This window comes from Castor canadensis, chromosome 11 (assembly GCF_047511655.1).
Source record: "Castor canadensis chromosome 11, mCasCan1.hap1v2, whole genome shotgun sequence".
Classification (NCBI taxonomy): Eukaryota; Metazoa; Chordata; class Mammalia; order Rodentia; family Castoridae; genus Castor; species Castor canadensis.
The window spans coordinates 96,242,235-96,269,915 of NC_133396.1; the positions used below are offsets into that span (position 1 = coordinate 96,242,235).

The 27,681-nt window shown below is 41.1% G+C and overlaps 1 protein-coding gene and 1 long non-coding RNA gene across 2 annotated transcripts in view; one reads left to right on the top strand and one right to left on the bottom strand.

Annotated features, from left to right (window-relative positions):
* Lrrc52 (leucine rich repeat containing 52) overlaps positions 1 to 3,060 on the bottom strand; it is a 24,594-nt gene extending 21,534 nt beyond the window's left edge. The window contains exon 1 of the mRNA XM_020175012.2: positions 2,244 to 3,060. Coding sequence (XP_020030601.1) covers positions 2,244 to 2,865 — 622 coding nt within the window. The 5' untranslated portion in view covers positions 2,866 to 3,060. The remainder of the gene's footprint in view (positions 1 to 2,243) is intronic.
* The window catches only part of LOC141413876 (uncharacterized), a 16,676-nt gene extending 7,315 nt beyond the window's left edge, over positions 1 to 9,361 (top strand). The window contains exons 2-3 of the long non-coding RNA XR_012438854.1: positions 5,717 to 5,771; positions 6,596 to 9,361. This is a non-coding gene — a long non-coding RNA (uncharacterized lncRNA). The remainder of the gene's footprint in view (positions 1 to 5,716; positions 5,772 to 6,595) is intronic.
* The last annotated feature ends 18,320 nt before the right edge of the window (positions 9,362 to 27,681 follow it).

A 27,681-nucleotide genomic window follows, 5' to 3' on the forward strand; every position in this document is an offset into this window, starting at 1 on the left:
GTGGCTTGGCATTTACTAGTTGTATGATTTGGGGCAACTCAGCCTATTTTTGCATGCAGGGACAAGATAAAAATCTGGGCCACTAAACAGCAGAGGGAGATGAGCAGGTAACCAGGTGTGGGTACTCTTATGTGTGTGGAGATCCCATTAGCCAGTGGATGAAAGCTTTGTCTACTTCAAAAGACAGGCTCTTTATTCATGATTTTGATAAGATAGATACTTATTTCTTTATCACTTTTTTTTGGTGGTACTAGGGTTTGAACTCAGGGCCTCATGCTTGCTAGGCAGGCACTCTACTTCCTCCTTTCTAGTCTTTAAAACATGCAATGATTTATACTTTTGTTCAATTATGGATTGAATTGAAGAGTCAAGGAGTCCAAAGTAGTCAGCCTGAAAATTCTGAGAATATACAGCTATACAAGCAGAAATGTGATTCAGGGGAATTGCATGGGCAATGAAGTGGCAGATTTAGAAGCCAAGCTATTTCACTCTTCTTAGTTGGGCAGGAGGTTGCCCTGGCAATCTCATGGACACCACTCAAGAAAAACATGTAAGTAGTCAGGCATAGTGATGCATACTGTAATCCCAGGAGAATCATCAGTTCAAAGCCAGCCTGGAGTACAAAGTGAGACCCTATTTCGAGCCCCCCTCCCCCAAAATGTGTCTGTATGTGGGGTGGGGCAGAAAAGATGAATCTCTTGCTCTGGCTAGTTACATGTACACTGACAGAAGAGTTCCATTTGTGAGCTACATTACTACATGAAAGGGAAAAATATTCACCCTCTATTACAGACCTCTCTAGAAACCATCACAGTACCAGTGATAGAGAGAAGTAGAAGATATTATCTCTGGCTTTTAGAGAAAGTGGTACAGAGAAGCCAGGCAACCAACGCAAGAGCACTGCTCCTGTCTACTTTTATGCTTAGTATTATTGAGAAGATGATCTGACAAAGTTAGTTCCTTTGGTTTATTCTAATAACTCAGTCTGGCCACAGGGCCAAGTGCCTAGGGCACAAAATTTAAGGAGGCAGTTGCTCCCAGTGCACTTCCTGTTAGTGCCTTCTTAAATTTTGCATCCTAGTATCCTTGCTTGCTTCACTCTAGTCCAGGGCCTGCCTAGAAGACCTTTCGAGACATTCCCACTGGGAAGTCAGGAGGGCAAAGTTTTATTTGTAATTACTACAGCTTCCTCTCCCCTAGTTCTTGAGGTCTGACATTTTGGCCAGGCATATTCCTAAACTATTGCCACATGGGTGGAACTTCATGTCAGTGGCTCTGTGCTTTTTGGGAGGAGTTACTTGTCATTTCTCTGAAGCTCTGACTTCAGTGAAGTTGCAGGACTATTAGTAGAGAGGGAGAATGGGGGATAAGGACAGGACAGCAAAATTTCTGAGAATAAGAGGGAATGAGGCACTGGGATGCCACAGGAGCCATGGGAAAGAGGGTAGGGATGGTGGATAGAGTGGCAGTAACTAGCTTGGAAGTCTCCAAGTAAGACTTGAAATTTTTCCAGTAACATTGGAATCCCTTTACTCAACACAGTGAGCACTGTGACCTGTTCTTCACAGATTCGTGCCATTTTCTGCTCCCTTATGAGGTCAGTATTATGAAAACAAGGCTACTATCAGAGGGCTTTTCTTTTCCCTTCTTTCCTCTCTCACCGTCCAGATACCCCTCCTATGCCTCTCCTTCCATCTCTGTTGAACTTTCCCTTCTATAAATCATACTGCTTTTAGATTCTCTATTGCCTATGAATGACTGAATTTACTTTTAGATACTGGAAAAAATCAGTCATTAAATTAATCAGATTAAAACAGGTTGCCAATGGAGTAGTGTCCCTGTATTACTTTATTACTTTGCCTTTATAGTATTTTATAATTTCCACACACATCATTTTATTTGACACAATTCTGTATACTAGATAATATTAATGCAACAACTTTATGGATGAAGAAACTGAGGTTCAAAGAAATGGTGACTTTTCCAGAGGCAGATAACTAGTGTATGTGCAAAGTTTGGACCAGAATTTAGCTCTTTCAATTCCTATTTCAGAACTTTTTCTACCAAGCCTTTTTGTCACTCTAATTCACTAAAGGATGAGGTGGGCCAAGCAGTAAGGATGCGTTCAATCAGCTTAACCCAGCTTTTCCTCCTATCCTGACCATCTTTTGACTTTACCTTTTTTGGGACCAATTCCTCCTACCCCATCACATCCTCTGCCCGACACCCAGTCAATCCCTCACCTGGGTGGTCCAGATGGGACACTATTAAGTAGATGGAGAAGTCCAGGAAAGAGCAGTTGCACTTCCAAGGGTTTCCACTCAGATACAAGGTTCGGAGCACCACAAGGTGGTGGAAGGCACCGTGGTCCAACGTCTGTAAGCCAGTATTTCTGAGGTCCAGGTACCTCAAAGAGCTGGTGTTGGCAAAGGTGTACTTGTCAAGAGATGAGAGGTGAGGGTTGTTGGCAATGTTGAGATGCACCAGGTTGCTGAGCACTGAGAAACTGAATGGGGAGATGGAGGTTAGGTTGTTGGAGCTGAGGTCAAGGTAGACAAGTCTGAAGACTCCGATGAAAGTATAATCCATCACCTCTCGAATCCGGTTGTTCTGACAGTCCAAGTACACAAGGTCACTGAGGAGTCCTAGATACATAGCTGGCAAACTAGTGATTTTGTTATCCTTCAAGGATAGTCTCCGGGTGTTCAGGGGGATGTCAATGGGGTATTCCGTTAACTGCATCCCTGTGCAGTTTACTTCTTCATCTTGACACTGACAGTTACTTGGACACTTTGATCCTGATACCAGCCCCATTCCAAAGGAAAAGAGTAACCATCCAGGGCCAGGGCCTGAAGCAAGGGACATAGTAAGAAGCCACTACTCCCCTTCTTTGCACCTTACTGCAGCTGGGCCGGCACTGTCCCTCTGATCCAAGGCTGCTGAGGGATGGGGTGGGACGGGGGACGGGTGCTGGAAAGAACTGTAACACTCTAGCTTTGTGCAAAGCAATTTTCCATTACAGGAGAACTGAACAGAAGTTGAAATGCGAGGCCCAGTGCCCTGCTGCCGGCTTGGTAGATCTGCAGCTTGCTTGCTCAGTCCCAGACTGCTACTGGATGCTTGCCCACTTGGCTGCTTTCAAAGGTCTCACCCTTTCCCTGTGTTTGCAAGTGAAGGGGAGCCAGGGGAGAGCCACATGACAATGAGGTTGCCAGTTGACACCTTTGTGATGTCAGCAGCCTCAGGAGATTGCCCAGCTGAGGGAAAGAGACTTCTTACTTCTCCTTCTGGGTGGTGTGGGGGTGTGTGTTGTATACCTTGGTAAGCTTGCTGTCCCTGGGGGAATTGGGGCTTCCTGGGTAGGGTCCTGTACCATGTGAGTTGTGGGGGGGGGACATGCATGAGTTCACCGGGTGTATATGTGTGCCAAGGTGTGCCTGAATGTCCACACTGGCTCCTCATGGATGTGTCTGAGAGAATGAGGCTATATTAGACCCTTAGTCCACAGGCCATAAAGGGGTCATAGTAGCTTCCCAGCTCAGCTCCCCTTTCTACTGATGAGCAGTGACTTGCTTTAGGTCAGCTCTCACAGTGGGCCTTTTCAGAAGATGGAAAAGGAGGTGTCTCCATTGTAATGAGACAAAGGGAATTAATCTGATAAAGAGGTCCTCCTTTAGGATTTTATTCCTAGGTTGCATTCACATCCCTCTTCTGCATTTGTAACATATATGTGTACTAGTACTTTGTAAAACTTTTTGAATAAGTATAAGCTACTCCCCTTAACACAAAACCCAAATGTACTCCAAAAGAATTACAGTGAAGTAATATGAACTATTTCTTACCACTTGTATTCTCCTAGGACTTTTTAAAATTGTGAGTATATCTCTAATGCTTCTACTGTGAATTTCTACTCATTTACTACCTGACAGATGATGGGAGTCTTTTGGAGGGAGGGATGGCATCTGGAAGCTTAATAGTTGGGGTGTATTGTTCACTTCATGGAAGAAGCCACATGGACAGAAATGAAGATAAAGCCTTTCAGGAGTTTAAATGCATATTTCCCAGAAATTCTGCTTTCTTCTTTAAAATATTCACATGTAACTTAGCTGTGAATATTAATATCACAATGAATCCTACATGTAGCTTAGCATAGTGCCAGGCACCTGGTACGTGATAAATATTTATTGAATGAATGATGCGTGAATGTCTCTGATGGTTTGCTTCCTTTTCTTGCTTCTCTGCCAAGAGAGAAATTAATAAAGTCAAGTGGATTCGTGGCTAGTTAGCTAATGCTTGATTATGTTTACTTAGTCAGCATTCCTTGGGTGACTGGCTATGAATTAATATGATGACTTAGGAGTGTTTACCAAATTGAAAGTGACCTTATTTAAGTAGAAATTTCAAACACTTAAAGTAATGACCTAAATGATCATTGTACTAATTGAAGCAGGATATAATTGATAAGGAAGCCACCCTTTGTTTATAATTAAAAAAATTCTATTAAAAATAAGTTCATTCCTAGATCTTATATGATTGCCCAGGAAAGAAATTTGAAACATAAACTCTATAGAACAGAATTAATTTCCAAAGTGGCCATTTCCTCTGGGAGCTTGCTAGGGTGTGCTGCATAGGTCAGGATGCTTTGTTAGGAGTGGGCTGTTTGTTGGCTCCTTCATTTCCATAAGAGGTGTTACTGACTGACCTTCCAAGGTTCATGGAGTGATTTTGTGGACTTCCCATTATTTCTTTTGTACCATTCTCCTCCTTTGTGACTCTTCCTCAGAGAGGAAGGATGTCTCATTTAATTTCCAGCCTTATCTAGACTAACTTTTCAGGACAAAACCTTGGGCTTGGATTTACATGTTGTGTCCTATGATTATAAGTGCTCTCACTTAGAAAAGCATTAGATAAATAAATCCTACTAAAGTTTATTAACTAGTTAGCTATGTCTCACTCCATTGGAACAAAGCACCATGAATGGTTAAAGTGAAAGAATATTTCTTTTGCTTCAGGTACTGGTATATTTTTAGTCTTGAAGGCTGAACATTCATGAGTTCATTTCAGTTTTGCCAAGTTAGACCAGATCCCTGAAAATGTGCTCATTTTGAGAATGAATAAATGTTTGTTGGATAGAGAAAGTGTAGCCCTAAGAAAGGAGAATAGACAATATACCATTTCCTAAATTCCCTGATTTTAGAACCTTAAATTATTTTTTTCAAGGAACATCTTGTGTGACAATTGTGTCTGCCCTTGGTTGAGTTACTGAACTTCTCTGGTATTTATTTTTCTCATTTACCTTTTGAGGGATGTTGGCTAGATGAAGCCTTCCAAATTCCTTCTTGATGGAAAGGTTTCAAGTATGACCTAGAAAATCAGTAGAGGAACTATTATGGGGCCACAAGAAGAGCCTTCCTCTTCCTTCTAATGTACCATGTGGTCCTACTTGTCCAGTTGCTGCAAGAACAGCATTCATTGTCCGTAGCAAGCTATTCTTGAAGCTTCAGTAGCAGCTGGGTTGCCCTTAATGTGTGAAGCTGTTTCATCAGGCCATTGCTGTTCCTTAGATGGCCCTGTACCCATCCTTCCAGGACAGCTTGGGGGCCAGGTGAGCACTGTGAAGGCCTCCTGTCAGTGTGGTCTCAGCAGTTGAGTCTGGTGGCAGGCAGGCTCCTGTTTGCAGCCATATCTGATTGAATACTTCCTTCCCTGCTTAAAGGTTCCTCCCAGGTGCCAGCACATCACCAGAAGCTCTCTTTTGACCCAAAAGACAGGTGGGTGCAGCTCCTAATATTATAAAAAGGCAGGGCAACACGGCAAAGCAATCCACCTGAGACACTAATGTTCTTTCACAATAAGGCCATGTGATTTTGTGACCTCCTGGGGCCTCAATCTCCTTTCTGTAAGTAAAGCTAGACAGGATGCCTTGGGCCCTCAGAGTTTAAAAATTGCATCAAGATGCAGTTGGGAAGAGAGAGGATGGATGCTTGAAGCTTTAAGGCCCAGCAATACGGATAGTCAGGCAATTATCTAGAGTTTGGCACAGTGTAAGCAAGCCCTTATTTGCTAGTTAAGTATTGCCTGGGTATAGGTGCTAAGGGAAATTTGATTTTGCATACTTTTATTGGCTCAGGAAGAAATGAGCAGCAAAAAATGTGCCATTTTATTAGTTAAAACTCTGGATGTGCTCAATTGAGGACTGACGAGGGCTCAGCAACCCAGGGACATACAACACAGAACTTGGTTTTGCTTCTGGGGCCGGGAATGTCATAGGTTCAGGTCTATAGGAGATCAAAATTTCAAGGACTTTGGTGTAGGAGCCACTTATGGTATCTGCTTTGCCCCAGACTTTGACACTGCCCTGGCCTCCTTCAGCAATGTCAACTCTCACCAAGTGTGGGTTTCAGGGTAAGTCACATGGAAAGCAGATAAAAATGAATAAGAAGGGCAGCCTGGAAGAGAAAAAACAGTTCCAAATGTGCCGGGAGGACTGGGGTGGTCTAAGGGCTAAGTAGGTGTGTGTGGATTTGTCTATAGAGGAGACTGTGTCTGTTTTTAGTACCAGCTGGTATAAAGTGTTTTTATCTTTTCCTTTCAGGTTGCCCAACTCCCCATTCAAGAGACTTGGACCCTTACAGAGTAAAAGCCAGAGGAAATCACTACAATTTGTTGTGTTCCCCAGGGGTGCCTTCGTTTTCAGAGTTCGTCCATGTTATGCATTTCTGTGGCATTCATTATCCAAAAGAATTCTCTCTAGTTTTAGGGGAGTAATTGGGTTCCATTTTCAGCTCATAACAAATGTGTGTAGTACTGGCATGGTTAGGTGTATGTATTGTCCTTATGCCTCAAATGGAGATAGGGACTTTGGCAACTATCAGAACCCATGGTCATGGGAGACCACGTCTCTCTTTGTAGGTGCTTTGTAGATTTCCGTGTGGGAGAGACAACTGTGTAGTAAGAACTTTAAAATGAGAAGCCTGTTTATTGAGTGGCTTTGGGCAAGCCCCTTCACTTCTATGGGCATTAGTTTCCACTTTGGTAAAACAGGGTGATGAATGTTGCTTTTCCAGAGTTGTGACAAAGATGGCATGTGATTTAAGGTAGCATAATAATTGCCATTAACCACTTAATGTATCAGGCATGTGATCTCCTAGCCACCCAGTGAGTCCCATAGTAAAAACACATCTTACCAATGAAGAAACAGAGGATCCAAGACATACCTCTCCAAGAGTCACAGAGCAGGTGAGTGATGAGGGCTGGATGAGTCCAGGCACAAAAGCCCAGAATTAAACCGAGCTGGACCACCAGCTGCATCACATACAAGTGCCTCAAAATGCTCTCTGTGGTTTGTAATTGGCTCCATGAACTAAATCACCCCTTTCTATATGGTATCTCGTCTTCAGACCAGATTGAGCCACTGGGTGTTTTCTTTGTTTTTTAAGATAGTTACACTATGTAACCCAGGCTGGTCTCAAGCTTATGATACTTCTGCCTCCATGCCTGGCCACAGTTTTTATGTGGCCTACTTGCACACTGAGGTTTTTTTTTTTTTTGTCTTCCAGAAGGCTTATGATACTTTTTAGCCTTTAAATTCTTAAATTAAGTTTTGACATTGTTTATTATAATTTTCTTCCTTTTGCTGGGAGATCAAACTGAAAGGAAAAACAATTTTCCTAAGCTCACTCAGAAAAAGAGTGGCAGAGTCGGCAACAATTGACCTGTCAATGCCTGGGGTGACTCAGCTTCCCCATATGGCCACTCCTGAAGGGAGGAGCTCTCCTCCCAAGGTCATTTGGCATGTGCTGTTTCCATTGGGCAAGCAGGTGCCTTGCACAGCAAAGGCAAATGGTGCGTTATTGCTCTAGTGGGACTCTGTAACCAGGGATGGCTGCCCCCTTCCCACCCTACTCTGCAAAGCAATACTTGAAACTAAAATCTGAAGGCAGTGAAAACCTTTGTCTGGGTCCTTAGGTGGGAATCTATACCCAATCTAGGTTTGTAAAGTCATAGCTCACCACTGGAGGAAACAGACCTGTGTCTCCTTCAGTATTCTTGGGGAAAGAGTTTGAAGAAAATACATGACAGACAAACAGATGTTAGTGGTTTCTGTACCAGATGCTGTATGGAGAGGTCAGCTGGGCATCTGGTTTGGAAGTTGAGGAAGAATAGCATTAATCTTGCCTGTGGCTGGTTAGAATGTCTCTAAGTCTCACTGTAAGTTTTTATAATGTCTTTGAAAGGTTGCTTCTTTCCTCATGGGACTGACAGAGAGATAAGTCAAATGACAGGGCTGTGTCATCCTGATGTCCCAGATAGGACAAAAGGACACATGGGGTGTGCCTATGGGAGTCATCAGAAGAAGGCTAACTCCACTGTGAGCCTTGAGTGAGCATCACAGCTTTTCACCTGGAGCTCCAGAATTCTGTCCCATCAGTCAGTTCCTCCTACACTTCCCTCCCTGGATGGGCGGGAAAAAATTACCTTTAATGCCTGACTATGGTTCCTGTGATAGCAGATTAGAGGAAAGCCGAGTAAATAATCAATTTTGGGATGAATACTTTCATTTCCATTGCCAAGCATGCTCTAACCCCCATGAAGGCAAATGTGGGGAAGGTGCCCCCCACTTCTGGGTGTCCTTAGATTGGCCAAAGTATCAGGGACAGGATTAGTAGTAGTCTGTCATGGGGCCGAAACAACTTCTTCTTCATGGATCATGGTAGCTTCCTTCCTGGAGAGTCTGCTTCAAGGGTCTCAGCTCCCTAAATCATAGAGAGTAAAGTCCTGGCTCATAATATCTAGCTGCATCACTTAGCTACTCACCTTCACCTGTTTTCCCAACTTGGAGCCTCCATGCTTCTGTGCAGAAACAGGGTTCTCCCTGAGATAGGTTCTTTTGCCGTTGCCCTAGTAACAGAATTATTAAACTGAGTTCCAGCCTTGGGAGTATGTGAGCCTGGTGAGGTAATGTCTGTCGCATCCAGCCTTTCTTTTCCTTTCACTCCCACTCCTTCTCTTCAGGCCCTTTGTCCCTCACACGTAGACTGCTGTCTGTCCCTTCCTTGGACTCTGTGCCTCTTGCTTACCCTCCCTGAGGGGGGCTTTCTCAGGCTCAGACACTCCTGCTTGGCCAGATTCTCCATCAACTTGTTATTCAAAACTCCCCACGATTGCTCCAAACAAACATTCTACAACCTCCAGTGCACATGTGCTTTAAGCAGAGTGGGCCATGGCCTAAGGGTGACAGGATAGAGCCAAGAGGAATTAGAATGGGAAATTCTGAAAGGCTCGTGAGTTGAGAGTCAACATAGTGTAATATTTAAACAGATGGACATGAGACTCAGTGTTCTTATCAAATAGCTGGATGACTTTAGGAACATTTTTTTAAAAATTTTTATTCATATGTGCATACAAGGCTTGGGTCATTTCTCCCCCCTGCCCCCACCCCCTCCCTTACCACCTACTCCACCCCCTCCCTTACCACCCACTCCACCCTCTCCCTTACCCCCCACTCCACCCCCTCCCTCTCCCCCCCCACCCCCTCGATACCGGCAGAAACTATTTTGTCCTTATCTCTAATTTTGTTGAAGAGAGAGTAAAAGCAATAATAGGAAGGAACAAGGGTTTTTGCTAGTTGAGATAAGGGTAGCTATACAGGGAGTTGACTCACATTAATTTCCTATGCATGTGTGTTACCTTCTAGGTTAATTATTCTTGATCTAACCTTTTCTCTAGTTCCTGGTCCCCTTCTCCTATTGGCCTCAGTTGCTTTTAAGGTATCTGCTTTAGTTTCTCTGTGTTGAGGGCAACAAATGCTAGCTAATTTTTTAGGTGTCTTACCTATCCTATCTCCCTTGTGTGCTCTCGCTTTTATCTTGTGATCAAAGTCCAATCCCCTTGTTGTGTTTGCCCTTGATCTAATGTCCACATATGAGGGAGAACATACGATTTTTGGTCTTTTGGGCCATGCTAACCTCACTCAGAATGATGTTCTCCAATTCCATCCATTTACCAGTGAATGATAACATTTCGTTCTTCTTCATGGCTGCATAAAATTCCATTGTATATAGATACCACATTTTATTGATCCATTCATCAGTAGTGGGGCATCTTGGCTGTTTCCATAACTTGATTATTGTGAATAGTGCTGCAATAAACATGGGTGTGCAGGTGCCTCTGGAGTAACCTGTGTCACAGTCTTTTGGGTATATCCCCAAGAGTGGTATTGCTGGATCAAATGGTAGATCAATGTTTAGCTTTTTAAGTAGCCTCCAAATTTTTTTCCAGAGTGGTTGTACTAGTTTATATTCCCACCAACAGTGTAAGAGGGTTCCTTTTTCCCTGCATCCTCACCAACACCTGTTGTTGGTGGTGTTGCTAATGATGGCTATTCTAACAAGGGTGAGGTGGAATCTTAGTGTGGTTTTAATTTGCATTTCTTTGGATGGAATTGGAGAACATCATTCTGAGTGAGGTTAGCCTGGCTCAAAAAACCAAAAATCGTATGTTCTCCCTCATATGTGGACATTAGATCAAGGGCAAACACAGCAAGGGGATTGGACTATGAGCACATGATAAAAGCGAGAGCACACAAGGGAGGGATGAGGATAGGTAAGACACCTAAAAAACTAGCTAGCATTTGTTGCCCTTAACGCAGAGAAACTAAAGCAGATATCTCAAAGCAACTGAGGCCAATAGGAAAAGGGGAACAGGTACTAGAGAAAAGGTTAGATCAAAAAGAATTAACCTAGAAGGTAACACCCACGCACAGGAAATCAATGTGAGTCAATGCCCTGTATAGCTATCCTTATCTCAACCAGCAAAAACCCTTGTTCCTTCCTATTATTGCTTATACTCTCTCTACAACAAGATTAGAAATAAGGGCAAAATAGTTTCTGCTGGGTATTGGGGGGGGGAGAGGGAGGGGGCGGAGTGGGTGGTAAGGGAGGGGGTGGGGGCAGGGGGGAGAAATGAACCAATCCTTGTATGCACATATGAATAATAAAAGAAAAATGAAAAAAAATTTGCATTTCTTAGGAATGTTTCTTAACCTCTCTGTCTTACTTTCCTTAAACAAAAAATGGAGATGATGGCAGTAATGTCTTCATTAGGGCTTTTCTGCCCAATTGAAGAAGCCCATCTTTGAAAGTTCGTGGCTTAGCATCTTTGAACATAGACATTTACTCAAAATGTTAGTGTGATGATGATGATGGCAGAACAGTAGGTGGTTGAGAAATGGAATAAGGCTGATGAGGGGGAAATCATGCAGCTGGAGTACACAGGTATAGAAGAAAAAGGTTTGCAATAACAGAGGATTTGGTTTTTGGGGCTTACTGAGTTTGACATGTCATAGTAACTTTTATTGACTTTCACTGAGTATCAGGCAGTTCACAGAGCACTTTACATACGTTATCTCTTACAAAATTCTCTGACAGCCCCTTGCAGTAGAGGGGATATTAATCTCTGACAAGGTTAAGTAACTTACCTACGGTTGTTAAGGCCCAAAGCAGGGATTTGAACTTGGCCTGTGAGTCTAGAGAGGTGACTGCCTACTCAGTATCTCTCCTGGAGTTATTGAGTCCTTTTTTGTTTTAATGCTTTTAGGACTAAGTCTTTGGGGAACATAGTGGTCTGCTTGACTTTCTACCTAAGTTGTGCTCTGTCCCTCATCTGTAGCCCACATGTGTAAATTTGGCCCCCAGATGTGTGGACTTCTATTATGTCACAGCCCTCTCAACTTGTGCTTCAAGTCAGTAGCTCAGGTGTCACCTCTCACCTTGGTCTTTTGTGCCTCACTTCATATCTCCCTGAATGAGATTTTTGGTCTTGAAATGAATGAGCCTCTCTGAACCTCAGTTTCTGCCTGTGAATAATTTATGCAGTTACAGAATTGTAAGCATCAAGAAATAGATAGAGCTCATTGAGGAGAATGGGCCATTTGTAATTTCTCTTAGCATTCATAATGCTAGACCAGTTCTCCAGTGCTCGACTTACGTCAGGTGCTGGGTGATTAGTGAACGAATAGATGACCAACAACACATGTGTGGGTATATATCCTGCTGCTTTGTCCCTTTTTTTTTTGACTCAAGTGAGTGTTTCCTTTTCTCATTGCCCTGCTGTTCTGGAGGTTATCCTAATTTACTTTGGGGATGACTGTTTAAAACTTTAGGGCTTATGTATACCACAACAGTAGAACTGGATTTTGATGCTGGTATCATGTGGTTTGAACATGTTTATGTGTGTAGTGAAGGATGAGGAGGTAGTGGGAGTGACAAGAGGTAGACCAGATGGCCTCTCGCTAGTAGTTTCTTTGTAGTGGAGAAAAGTACTCTAAAGCATTATTTCCCTGTAGTTAACAGAACCCAAGGTTCAGTGAGTTGTTTAGCAGTACTTTTCTTTCTTTTAATAACAGTGCTTCAATACAACTTCATAAATATTTTCCCCCTATCATTCTAAGCCCTTACACTTTCAATAGCCTACATATGGATTTCAGTGCTATTTAATTAAGCCTTAAACCTATAAAATGCACATCTAGTAGGTGTTCTTGACTTGTTCTCTCTGGAGATAAACAGGTGAGATATCTTCTTGAGCTCACTGTTCAGAGATGATTAAGATTAGTTGCCATAGAGAGAAGGAAAGCGAGAACCACATTAAAATGTATCATACTTTTTGTGTTTAGGAAATTCATTTAATTAAATATTCAGAGCCATCAGATATACCGAGACCCAGATACCTATTAATTTGTTAGCTACTGAGGCTCCAGAAAGATCTTTATCAGGAAAGCTTTTTGATTGCTTACTCCTTTGCTCAGAACTTACATTGTTTGCTTTGAGAAAGGGTCTTGCTGGCGTTGAACTCTTGACCCTCCTAGTATTACAGGTGTAAGCCAGCATGCCCAGCTTCTCAGAACTTTTAATAGCTGACTATTGTCATGTATACCAATGATGCCCTATCTTATTTGTATAATATTCTAGGCCTTTTAAGATCTGGACCTAATCCTTCCTCCCTGCCTTCCTCCTTACCTCCCTCCCTCCCTTCCTTCCTTCTTTCCTTGTAGTACTAGAGCTTGAACTCAGGGACTTTTACTTGCTAAGCAAGTACTTTATTATTTGAGCCACTCCTTCCACCTAATCTTCCTTCTTTATCTCGTTTTTTACCACCAAGCCACACAAGTGCTTGTTTGCTCTCACTGTCCTCTCTAATCACCCTTTAGAGTTCTCTTTCTCATATTTTGTTGACTTTGCAAGTTCCTGCTCACCCTATAAGACCCATTTCAGAATCTATGCGCCTCATTCAAATGCAAGTCCTTCTTGGATTCCTCTAGACAGAATTACCCTAAGCTTTCTTAGACTTTGTACTTTCATGAAAATTATCATCACAATGTACTATAATTACAAATTTCTCCCACTAAACTGTGAACTCCTTAATTCAATGTACCTTGTCTTATTTATATGGATATTGACATAATATGCATAGTGCATGTAGTTCCTGAATTGTTCCTGTCAAAGGAAATTAAGTTAATGACATCATATTGCCAGTTAACAATAGGTATTATGATGTCACCAGGATTTCTGAAGGGAATGAATTATCTGATCTCATCTGTGGTGGTGCATGTAAAAGTTCCACAATTTGTGGGCTGGGGAGGCAGCCTAGGGATAGAGCACTTGCCTGGCATATATGAGCCCCTGGGCTCAATCCCTAGCACTGCAAAAAAAAAAAAAAGGTAAATAAAAATAAAATGAAAGTTCTACCATTTTCAGGATTTTCTCCTCATACGTAGCAGCAGTAGCATAAAGTCAAATCTATGGTTTGTTGCTATTTCTTTGATTAACTAGTAGAAAGCTCAAAGTTAGAACCTACAAAAAAAATCACTTCTTTCCTCATGCCAGTACCATCCCATAAATGCTCTAAAGTCTCAGTAATGAGAGATCATGTAACTTGGTGGTTAAAACATGGTCTTAAGACTCCAGGGGAACTGATTTAGCTGTGTGACTGGCAACTTCTGAACTTCTCTTCAGTTTTATTTTCTGTAAAATGGGAATAATAGCAATTTGTTACTAAGGCTGTTTTGAGCATTAAATAAGATATTCAGGCCATTTGATAAGCAGAGAATCTGGCATATAGGAAAGTACTCAATAAAAGATAGTAGCTACTATTTTTGTTTAACTTTTAATGGTTATGTGTTATCCATGAAATATATAATAGTAATTCAAAATAATGTTTCCCCAAAGAAATAGCAATTGTGTAGTAATTGCTAGTTGACTGGTAGGTTAGAATAGGGTTTGTTATTAGTAACTGAGTAACTGGGAGGTGGCAGCCAGTTCCAGAAGAATTCCAAAAGTGCTTCTCAGCTAATGCTATCCTCAGAGACAAGCTGCTCCAGGTATCCTGTGTTCTAAGCACAGTGAGACCAGCTGATGAGGTTTCTGGGTCAAACATTTGGTATCTGTGTGTGTTCAGGACCCTCCACATGGATGAGACTGGGACACAGCTGTGTGGATACAGACCCTCAGCACCACCACCCAGAGTGTGCACAATGCAGGCACTCTCATACGAGACTGTCTTCACCATCCCCCTTTATCCTCTACCATGGGACATAAAACTCTTGGCAATGAACTTTCTTGGTGGTGTTTTAGAAAGTCTATACCTAAGACTGCCTCCTGATTCTCTCCCAACATACCTGTTCTCCCAAATCTTACCCCTCATTTTGACTAGGAAAGGAGAGTATGTCTAATATTTGATGTATAATTCCATTAAAAATTGAATCTTGTGTCTTAAATATTCTTCTGTATGATCATGCATACAGAAGAGTTGCTTTATTTAATCATTTGATCTCTGCTTTTTTTTTTTATTACCAAACCATTCTTTTTTTTTTTTTTTTTAAAGTAGGAAGTTTCTGCAGTAGACCTAAAAACACATGGCTCTGGAGCATGGGAGGGAACTGTGTGTGTGCTGGAACCTTCAAGTGCCTGGGAGATTTCTGTAGTGCCTATAAAAATCTCAAGAGTGCTCATGAGCTGGCCTCTGGTACTTACCAAGTCCCTTAGAGACTCCACACTGCTCCTCCCCCCTTCTTGCTTAGCTCTACTTGGAAACCAAACATGGCGCTAAGGGGAAGGATAATTGGCTTGAATTTAGGGTTTGGATGGGACACATAGCTGGAAAGAGCCTGGAAGTAGGAATTTTGGGGACACAAGTTTTAGTCTTGGTGCTTTCAGAACCTCACTGTGACAAGCACTTTTTCTCTAGCTTGTGCTTCCTCATCTGTGAAACAAGACTAGGGATGCCTTCTTGTCTCAGGTTGTGTGGAGTCAGGCCAAGGACAAGCAGTGGAGCAGGAAACAGTCCCTTCACCTCCTGCTAAAAGGCACAGTCCAGCTGTCCTTTTCAAATGGTGTTGTCCAAGCTCATTCAACCCATGAGGATGTGTCTGGTACAACCTGGAATTGACTGGAAGTCTGAAATAGCCAGTAACTGTTGGGAAAGCAGGGGACACTAGTCTAGGGACAGCAAAGCTCTCATCTTCATTGGGAGGGGAGTGGAGCAGTGTCTTTCTACAGAGGATACACTGTCCCTGGAAACTATCAGGGTAGTGTAGATATATATACAGCCTTGGGAGAAACATGGAAGAATTCAAATTCTGGTCTTTGGTCTTGGTGGTAAAGAACTTCCTCCCACAAAGCAAAATAAAAACCCTGCATGACAGCCATGAAGAAGAATGAAATGTTATCATTCGCTAATAAATGGATGGAATTGGAGAACATCATTCTGAGTGAGGTTAGCCTGGCCCAAAAGACCAAAAATCGTATGTTCTCCCTCATATGCGGACATTAGATCAAGGGCAAACACAACAAGGGGATTGGACTTTGATCACATGATAAAGCGAGAGTACACAAGGAAGGTATGAAGATAGATAAGACACCCAAAAAACTAGATAGCATTTGTTGCCCTCAATGCAGAGAAACTAAAGCAGATACTTTAAAGCAACTGAGGCCAATAGGAGAAGGAGACCAGGAACTAGAGAAAAGGTTAGTTCGAGAAGAATTAACTTAGAAGGTAACACACATATACAGGAAATCAATGCATGTCAACTCCCTGTATAGCTAGTCTTAACTAGCAAAAACCCTTGTTCCTTCCTATTATTGCTTATACTCTCTCTTCAACAAAATTAGAGATAAGGGCAGAATAGCTTCTGCCTGGTAGCAAGGGCTAAGTGGGGGAGAGGGAGGGGGGAGGGAGGTAAGGGAGGGGGCAGGGGAAGAGGGGAGAAATGACCCAAACATTGTATGCACATATGAATAAAAGAAATATTAAAAAAAAAACCTGCATGATGTGGTACCCATTCTGAGAACTGGAAAAGTTTAAGGAAGCTGGAGGCAAATGTGTCTCATTGGCTGGGCCAATTAGAACAACACAGGGACCAGATAGAATTTTTTTTTCATTTTTCTTTTATTATTCATATGTGCATACAAGGCTTGGTTCATTTCTCCCCCCTGCCCCCACCCCCTCCCTTACCACCCACTCCGCCCCCTCCCTCTCCCCCCACTCAATACCCAGCAGAAACTATTTTGCCCTTATTTCTAATTTTGTTGTAGAGAGAGTATAAGCAATAATAGGAAGGAACAAGGGGTTTTGCTGGTTGAGATAAGGATAGCTATACAGGGCATTGACTCACATTGATTTCCTGTGTGTGGGTGTTACCTTCTAGGTTAATTCTTATTGATCTAACCTTTTCTCTAGTACCTGTTCCCCTTTTCCTATTGGCCTCAGTTGCTTTAAGGTATCTGCTTTAGTTTCTCTGCGTTAAGGGCAACAAATGCTATCTAGTTTTTTAGGTGTCTTACCTATCCTCACCCCTCCCTTGTGTGCTCTCGCTTTTATCATGTGCTCATAGTCCAATCCCCTTGTTGTGTTTGCCCTTGATCTAATGTCCACATATGAGGGAGAACATACGATTTTTGGTCTTTTGGGCCAGGCTAACCTCACTCAGAATGATGTTCTCCAATTCCATCCATTTACCAGCGAATGATAACATTTCGTTCTTCTTCATGGCTGCATAAAATTCCATTGTGTATAGATACCACATTTTCTTAATCCATTCGTCAGTGCTGGGGCATCTTGGCTGTTTCCATAACTTGGCTATTGTGAATAGTGCTGCAATAAACATGGATATGCAGGTGCCTCTGGATTAACAGTCTTTTGGGTATATCCCCATGAGTGGTATTGCTGGATCAAATGGTAGATCGATGTCCAGCTTTTTAAGTAGCCTCCAAATTTTTTTCCAGAGTGGTTGTACTAGTCTACATTCCCACCAACAGTGTAAGAGGGTTCCTTTTTCCCCGCATCCTCGTCAACACCTGTTGTTGGTGGTGTTGCTGATGATGGCTATTCTAACAGGGGTGAGGTGGAATCTTAGTGTGGTTTTAATTTGCATTTCCTTTATTGCTAGAGATGGTGAGCATTTTTTCATGTGTTTTCTGGCCATTTGAATTTCTTCTTTTGAGAAAGTTGTGTTTAGTTCACGTGCCCATTTCTTTATTGGTTCATTAGTTTTGGGAGAATTTAGTTTTTTAAGTTCCCTGTATATTCTGGTTATCAGTCCTTTGTCTGATGTATAGTTGGCAAATATTTTCTCCCACTCTGTGGGTGTTCTCTTCAGTTTAGAGACCATTTCTTTTGATGAACAGAAGCTTTTTAGTTTTATGAGGTCCCATTTATCTATGCTATCTCTTAGTTGCTGTGCTGCTGGGGTTTCATTGAGAAAGTTCTTACCTATACCTACTAACTCCAGAGTATTTCCTACTGAGAAAGAATTTTTTAAATTGAAAAGGTAATTCACACTCATGGAAATAATTCAATTAGCACAACAAATTATCACTGAGAATTACATTTCCCTCTTACTTTCCCATTGGCCCCCAATCCCAGAAGCAACCATCTTTTACAACTTTGTTGGTATGCTTCCAGAAGCATCTGCACTTAACTCTTCTTCATTTTTTGGAGATGATTCTGTAATACGGTAAATAGTCCTTAATCGGTTCAGCAAAGATTCGAGTGCCTCTTGCAAGCCAGGAACTGACTATTCTAGGCACTGAGGATTCAGCAGTGAGCAAGACAGAATCTCATCCCTCCTTAACATTTTAGTGACAACAGCAGAATATAAACAAGAAAAGGACGGTTATGTAATGTCAGGTTACAATGATTGCTGCTAGGGAAAGCAGCCACCATATGAGGATGGAAGTGATGGGGCTTTTGATAAAGGTGTCAGGGAAAACCAGGCTGGTGAGATGACAAGAGAAGAGAGGGGTGACCCACGCCAAGGGCAGGGAAGAGGAACTTTCCAAGTGGAGGGAACAACAGAGACACAGGTTTCCAGGTGGCATGTTAGTGGGAAAGGAAAGAAGCCAGTGTGGCTGAGACAGTGTGAGATGGGGATGTGGTAGGAGAGGAGGTCATAGAGGAGATGGGACAGCTCTCATGGGGCCCTGCAGCCATGATGAGGAGTTTGGCTTTTATTCTCAGTGTCATATAATATCACTAAATGGGCAGAGGGATGAGATGTGTGTTTTTAAAAGCTCCTTCTGGCTCTGCATGGTGAATAGAATGTCAAGGAGCAAGAGTAGAAAGGAGGAGACCAGGCGGTCATTGCCAGAATTGGGAAGCAGGTGACAGTGACTTGGTCCAGGGTGGTAATGTAGATTTATATTTGGGGAGGAGAGCCTACAGAATGTAGGGAATATGAGGAAGGAATCAAAATGATTTCAAAGTTCTTGGCTTCAGCACTTGGGTAAATATTCTGCTTTCACTGAAGTGGGTGCCATGGGCAAGGAGCAGATAGTATGGTGGCAATTGCCATTTTTTGTTCTGAGTATGTTAACCTATATGATTTCTCAATATTCAGAAGCAATAGGATGTGTACATTAGAGCAAATGAATTTGGGTATCATTAGATGATGGGCCTAGAAGATCACCACGGATTGAATGTAGAGAGAAGGTAGAGAGAAGGTGGCAAGGGACTGATTCCTGGATCCTTTTAACATTTAGAAGTTGGGAAGAGAAGAAAAGGACAAAGAAAGGTTACAGCCCGTGAGAGAAGAAGAAAACATCCTGAAAGGCCACCATAGAAGGTGTTGTGCTGCTAATAGTGTAATTAGCCCTCCACTCATTGGTGTTTTGGGATTGTCACCAGTCTTTTGCTGGTAAGCAATGCTGTGGGTGAACAAGGTGTCCTTATCAGTGGTTCTGAGTGAGGCAGTCTCTGGAAACTGAAGATCTCTGTTTTCCATTGAAGTAGAACATTGATGAATTATTTAGATGCAGCATGACAGTAGCACTGCTCACTGAGAACACTATTTATGCATATTTAAATGGATATTTGAGTGAGTCAGAGATGAAGGACGGGAAAACCCTTGAGAAACCACTAGCCACTGCTTCTATGTGCAAGAAAACATAACTGTCCAAAGTCATGTGACAGCTCAACATAGCCAATGTTAGAACACATGTCTCTGGACTCTCAGCTCACTCTTGGCAGAACTCTACATTGCACACAAAAGTATTTCTAAATGATTACCCACTTCCTCAGATTTGCTGAGCTGCAGGATCTGGCTATATCTTGATTGAAGGTAGTGCGGTATACATGAGTGAGCAAAGATTTGTTGCCAAACAGATGTAGAGTGAGAATTCTGCCTGCAGCTCTTACTAGATGTGCTGCAACTTTGATCCACAACTTAATTTTTTGTTGAATACTGGTAGATAATATCAAAGACCACAGATGATCTGATGCTATAAAACCCCTAGCCTTGCCTGTGTAGGGGAGACAGGAAGTGTGAATCCCCATCCCTACTCATCCTAGCTCCTTCTCTTCCTTCCAGTGCAGGAAGGAAGCCAAGACCTTAGAATAAGTCAAAGCTCCCTCTCTCTCTCTCTCTGTCTCTAGCCTAAAGCTTGCTCTTGTTCTGGAAATAATGCCCTAGCACAAATTTCTGCAAGCAAACTATGAATACATAAGAATTATCACTCTCAACAATGTGTAGTGATGAGAGTAGGAAAAAAAAAATCTCTGGATAGTCTTTATTTAAAATTAAAAATCCTATTTTTCTGAGTGTAAGACTATTTTCCTGATTATTATGCTTTTTGCAAAAACATAAAAAATATAGAAAACTATAAAGAAGAAAATATAAATAATGCATAATTTCTTGCCTATTAACATTTTGGTGCATTTACAGTCTCTAGCTATATAGTAAAAGACATTGGTCACTCAGATCCCCGTTTAAGAGACACTCTCACTGCAGCTGTTTGTTCTTTCAGGACTGGCCTCAGAACACAAGCCAAAATTCCCTGTTCTAGTAGTGGTCCTTACTGGGGACTGGGCAAGTTGTACCACAAGAGCCTGGCCATTTCCCCCAGCATGGGAATCTTCTAAAGGGAAATCTTCAATGCATTGCTAACTGCTGGGCTGGCAAAGATGTTCCACATGTATATTGAAGTATGAGGGTTGTCTTTCATTATCTGTTGCTTCTTTTCTTTCATAGCTATTAGTCCTCATTTTGTTCTCCTAACTTCTTATTGTTCATATCTTGGCTAGTGTGGCTTGTTCACACATATAGTTACAGCACCAAGATCATATTATAAATACAGTATATATGTATATACATACATATGTATATATATGCTTCATTAAAATTATTGTCAAGTTAAGTGAAATAAGCCAGTATCACATGCTTTCTTTCATTTGTGGAAGCTCGTCCTCCAAAATAAAAAACCAAGGTCATGAGAGTAAAAGGAAGACTACTAGGGAGATGGAAGGGGAAGGGAAAAGGGGGTGGTGGGGGAGGAATGAGTAATAGAGAGACTGGAGGCATGGTTCAAGTAGAAGAGCACTTGCCTAGCAAGTGCAACATCCTGAATTCAATCCCTGGTGCAGAAAAAAAAGAGAAAGTAATAGAGGGGGTGAATATGTTCAAAGTACGTTATATGCATGTATGGAAAAGTAAAAATGAAATATCTTACTTTATACAATTAATATACACTGATAAAAATGTGGTATATATACACAATGGAGTTTTTTATTCAACCACAAAGAATGAATTTATTTTGTTTTCAGGAAAATGAATAGAACTAGAGATCATCATGTTTAGTGATCTCTAGTTCTAAGGCAGTCCCACAAAGACAAGTAGTACATGTTTTCTCTCATATGTGGAATCTAGGGAAGAAGAAAAAAAGGACATGACAGTAAAAGGGAGACTGCTAGAGATGTAAAAGGCAAGAGGGAAAATGGGGTGAATATCACACTGAAATCCTTTTCTTTGTACAATTAACATATGTTAATAAAAACCATAAAAGTAAAACAATATATACACTATTTTAAAAAATTAGTATTTTTTATTATATGGATATAGTGGAATGTCAAATTATGCAAACTATTACTATTTAAACATTACCAATAAGCATTAAATACATAAATCTTTGAACATATTTCTGGCTATTTACATGGGATAGATTCCCAGCATGGAATTGCTCGATCTGAGTGCCTGAGTATTTTTAAGGCTCTTGGTAGGTAGTCCTCAGTTGTTCTAGAAGGGTTTCATCAGGTCCCACCTTCATCAATGTAATGATATGTCTGCTTCACCATACCACCACCTGTACTGTGAGTTACCATTACAATTCAATTGATAGGTTAAAAAGGATCTTACTGTTTTATTTTGCACATCTTTGATTTTTATAGAAGTTGAATCTTACTATGTGTATTAGATCAATGTGTTTACTTTCCTTCATGTTGTCTATGCATTGCTTTTTTTAATGCCTTCATTTCTTTTAGGAAGAATTTGAGTTTGTGATGTGTAGAAGTTTTACATTTTTGTGTGGATTGACCTATTAAATTTTTTTGCTTTTGAGATTTCTTTTAGTGTTTTTATGCCTAAAAAAAACCCCGTTATTCAGTGTCAGGCAAATCTTTGCTATGTTTTCTTTTTGTGAATAGTTTTATTTTTAATGTTTAACACTTTGTCTGAGATTTACTTTGTTTTATGGCATTGTGTGGAAGATCTACATGGAATTATCCCCAAATAAGTTTCCTAACATTACTATTGCTTGACCAAAAGGCAAGTTATTCAATCTCTTTTTCCATTTCCTTATTAAGATAAGATAATCTACATACTCCCTTACCAGATTATGTTGAAGAAAAATATGAGGTCATCGATATGAAAAGTGTTGGTTCTTACAGTAGTCATTAACATGTTATCATTAAAATGGCCTAAACTGAGAATGGTGGTGCACACCTGTAGTACCAGCAACTCAGGAAGTAAAGGCAGAGGATTTCAAATTCATGGCCAAGCTGGGAAAAGTTACCAAGATCCAATTTCAAAAACAAAACCAAAACAAAAAGGCTGGGGGTGTAACTAAGTGGTAGAGCACTTGCCCAGCATGCTCAAACCCTGGGTTCAATTCCCAGTACTGAAAAAAAAAAAGAGGCCTAAGTGACAAAATGCAATTGGTATCTGTGCGTTCCATACCCACATGTTCAACCAACCACAGTTCCAAAATGGTTAGAAAAAATTGCATCTGCACTGATTGTTACTATGCCCTCAACAATACGGTACAGCTACTGTTTTCAGAGCATTTGGATAGCATTATTATTAGTAATCTAGAGGTGATTTTATGTATGTGCAACGCCTATATGAAAATGCTGTGTTATTTTATATAAGGGACTTAAGAGCTGAGCATCAACAGATGTATGATATCTGTGGGAGACTCCTGACCATTGTGTGAACAAATACTTGTTCTGTTTGATGTAGTCTTGTCTCAATCTGCTGAAGAAAACAACCACAAACAGTGCTAGTTCCTGACATACCCAAGGCTGCTTGGAATGATGTAGAGGGTTTACAACACCACAGATGAGTTAAAATGCAGGCTGTTTATAGTACAGTTTAGGGGCACATATGTTTAGGGGTGAGGAGCCAATGTGGAGACTGAGCTGGGACTGGTGATCAGGGAAACGAACCAGACACTTTTATGAGGAGATAAGGTTTGATGAGAGGAAGGACTTATTCTTTTCTGAAGTCATGAGGTATCACAGAGAGGGTGGGATTTCAGGAATTATTTAAATATAGGCGACACATAGTTTGGCATGGTGAGATGGGTTTTCCAGGCATCCCTTGTTGTTTTTAGAGGTGGCTCAGAGGCTAGATCAAGGCATCCTCAGAAGGGTAAGTTAGACTTACTCAGTCTTGTCTTGACTTACTCAGTCAGTAAGTTAGACTGCTCAGTCTTGGTGCAGCTACAGTTTCAACTCTGTTTAGACAAGAAGAGAGATGTCTTGCTTCTTGTAGAGGGAGATGCAAAAAAGTTTTCTGGCAGATAGAGCCAACTCATGGCCAGTGAGCAGAGACTAGCCAAAGATCTAAATTATAGAGAAGGCACACAAAATTTAACTATTTCACTTCCAAAGCTAAATAAGTTACTGGCTTGCCTTCGCTCTGTGTTTTCATCTGTTAGTGTAATTAGTGATTAAGGCCTACTTAAGGTCTGGAATTTGTTGGAAACCCCAGCCTCTAAAAAAAGGAATAGAGCAGGGAATTGTGGAAGAGATTAAAAAAAAATATGGAGAATACCATCTTTGAAGTTAGGAATTCCATCTCCTTCATCTTTGAAAGAAGCACATGGAATTTATCACATAGTGGGTGTACACTTCATACTGGTGGCTGGGAATGGGTCAAGCACAGACAAGAGAAACAGCTTGTGGCTAGCCAGGAGTTAACATGGCGCCTTGAAGACTAATTGGTGGTGTCTGAGTTATGGTAATACTGCACTTTCCCTGCTTACATGCACATTTCCTGTTTGGGACATGGATTTGATGGAGCGTCTTTAAAGTAGGTGACTTAGACTGTTCTTTTTATTGGGGAAAAAGTGAAAGTAATTTGTCCTGGCTTCAGAACCTAATTTTTCATTATTCCTCATTATTGGGCTTTATCCTAGCCCAGCAAGTCTACTCATCACTGTATAAATCTAAACAGACTCTGCTGATCTGCTCTGTTCCTTTGTTTCTCCTGTTCTTTGAAAGCCCTCTGTCTGACCCTCTCCCTCTGCTGAGATCCTGCTCCCCTTCAAGACTCTATGCTGGCTTATTTAGTAAGGCTGCCTTCAAATCCTTTCTAATTCTCTTCCTTTTTCAGCAATCACTTCCAGTCATCTTCCTCTGGTGAGTATTGTCTCTGATCTATTTGGCATTTATATACTGTGTTGTAAAGTTAGTTTGTATGTAATATACAGATGCTATATTTAAATCTCTATCAAACAACAAAGTTCTTATGGTATGTTTTACAATTCTTTATTTTAATTCTTTATTCCTGCATGGTGCTTAGTACAAATCTGGCCCCAGATCAGGTAACCAAGGATGATTTGAAAAATTATTTGAAGATTTCAGAGGAATCCTGCATGCTCATCTCCAGGCAAATCATGGCATCTTATTCTCTTTGTGATGCTAACAAGGAAGGAACAAAGGCAATGCTCAGTTTAGGCTCAGCACATTGACAGCACCCACAAGGGAAACAAAGTGGTTGCTGGGAGGGTGGAATGAAACTGCTCAGTGTTCCTTGCTATATTCCAGGGCAAAACCAGTTCCATGCATGCAAAGTCATCTGAGGCTTAGTCCTGCATTCTGTATGTAGGCTAAGTGTGGGGGACAATGAGGACACAGATGACTAGAAGAGAGTGGTAAATTCTATGACAGAGACATATATAGGAGGTGATGAAAGTCCAGAGAAAGGGCATCAAAATGAGGCTGGGTTAGGTAGTTGGGGAAGGCTTCCTGTAAGAGGTAGTGCTTGCTCTGATTTTAGGCATAGAGGAGAGGGAGAAAAGATTTTGTTGACCATCAGAGCCTAAGTCAGGGAAGAATGGTGAAATTTAGAAACTTTTCAAAGAGAAAGTTATTTTATAAAGAAGCAGCATTGGGAAATCAAGGAGATTTAATTACAACTGCCTCACAAGCAGGATTTGAAAAGGAGTGGGAGGCTCATGGAAACCTTAATTGCTGAGAAAAGTTAAGAGGAGAAATATGACAGAAGTAATGGGTCTGTATGTATGTCATGTCTGATTTGTCATTTTTCTAGACAGGCACTCTGCCTCCTTCCTTCTAGGATGGTAGGGGGGTGGGATCCTTCAGCTGCTAAGGTGAACATACCATTCAGGATGCAGAAATGGGAACTGGAAGTACTCCTTATTCCTTTTAGGGAAGAAGAGGTCTGTCCTCATTGTTAAGAATAATAATAAGCATTTGTTCAACACTAACAATGTGTGAGGTGCCTGAAACAGCCCTGAACCAGGCAAAATAATTTCTTCCTTCCTTTAGAAAATAGAAAACAGCTTGCCTAGTTTCTCTTCCAATTTATTCTTGTGGCTTTCTGTTCCTTTGGAAATCCCAGAGGATGCTTCCTGCATAGGCTTTTGTAGACCAGCCCTTCTATATTCAGAGAGAATGTCCTTGTATGCATTAAGCTGGGTCTTTAAGATCAATGTAATATGCAGGACAATGTGATAAATGATACAGCATTAGCAGCTTTTAGCTTGTCAAAGTGACTGCTTGTTGAAGGCATCTGGAAAAATTGCAAATTGCAGCACAGTCAGAGCATTACCAACAGATGCCAACACAGAGAAATGGTCAACTGAGAAAGATGGAAATGGATCAGAACCCCTGGCTTGTCTGTATGGGGATTGTTAGTGAAAGGGTAGGATTTAAGTGTGATATCTTTTATAACTGTTAGAGTGTAGAAGTGCCAGAAGGAACAACTCTGTTAGTACAGATACAAGAGAATGTGGATGAGGAAAGAGGTTTCACTCCTAGGTACAATGACAGACTAGACTCTCTCTGAGATCCTGTCCAATTTAGAACTTTAATCCCATGACTATATGAAAGAAGATTTAATAAGATATTTCAGTTTCAAATATATCACAGACCAAAGGAGTCCTTAGATATATCTATGTCTTGTTTATGTCTATATCTATATCATCTGTCTCTGTCTGTATCCCCGTCTGAGCTTTTATAGTTTACATTTGCATAGTACTTTACAGTTTATAGGAGCACAGTTTCATAGCCATTGGTTATGCCAAATAACAAACAACCATGAAATCTCAGGGCCACACAACAGTGCATGATTTGTTGCTCACATGTCCAGGGGTTTGCTAGGTAGCTACATTGCCCACATATCTAGGGGTTCACTAGCCATCAGTTGATTTGAGATGACCTTGGCTGAGATGACTTGGGTGATTCAGCTCTGATCTATGTTTCTTTCATCTTCCACTGAGCTAACCCAGGTCTGTTCTCATGGTGATGGAGGAGGTGGCAGAAGAGACATAACAGAGCAAGCGGAAACATACAAGTCCTCATACACTGGCCAAAGCAAGTCATACAGTTGAATTTAGCATCAAGTTGTGGGGAAACGTATTCTACTCCTTTTGCTGAAGGAATTGCAGTCACCTAGGGAAGGGTGTAGATAAAGGGAAGGGAAAATGATTGTTGCAATTGCAGTAATCTACCACATAGACATGCATTAATTTAATCCACATAGTATTATCCTTTCCCCTGGAGACTGGTATTATTATCGTTCCTTTTATAGATGGAAAAAATGGACACCAAAGTAGTAAGAAGCTTTTCTAAGGTCAGTGAAATGCTGGTCAGTAGCAATTTAGAAAGGTGAATACTAGCCTTTTTCTTGCAAATGCAAGGAATTTTTGTTGTCCCATATCACACTTAAGAGCATGAGTCCTAGGAATTTTGACAGGAACCCCCTCACACACTCAGATAGATTGGTAAAGTGTGTGGCTCTCAATGTTGTATGAGTTGGAGAGTGCACAAACTTCTACTTACCTATTCTTAAACCTATTTATAAAATTCCCAATAGTCCTATAAAATATACCATTTTCAAATAACAGTATATCAATCTAAGTGATTCATGAATCATCTATAAGTCTAATTTTTATCTAGGTACTTAGTGTATTTATCAGGAATTTTTTTTGTCCCATAAGATAAGGTAAGATAGCTGCTGTGACTAAGTACCCCTAAATCTTAGTGACATAGAACAATAAAAGTTTCTTTCTTGTTCATATTGACCAGAACTCAGGCTGTGACCACACATAATAGCAGATGAGGCTGGAAAATATAGTTTAGCTTTGTGATGGATCTTGATAAACATTTATCAAGACCAAGAGGAATGGACCACATCATAGATAAGTTTTGCAAAGAGCCTAGGTATGTATTAGGTGACAGAAGGGATAGAGTAAGGAAGAAGGAAGAACAGACCCTAAAGCCTGGACTCTAGCAAAGGAACTATGTAGGGCCTTGCCTTTAAAACATTGTGCCCCCAAAACAGACATGAAGACCAGTGGAACAGAATAGAGGACCCAGATATGAAGCCACACAACTATAACCAACTTGTCTTTGACAAAGGCACTAAAAATATACAATGGAGAAGAAGCAGCCTATTCAACAAAAACTGCTGGAAAAACTGGTTAGCAGTCTGCAAAAAACTGAAACTAGATCCATGTATATCACCCTATACCAATATTAACTCAAAATGGATCAAGGATCTTAATATCAGATCCCAAACTCTTAAGTTGATACAGGAAAGAGTAGGAAATACTCTGGAATTAATAGGTATAGATAAGAACTTTCTCAATGGAACCCAGCAGTGCAAAA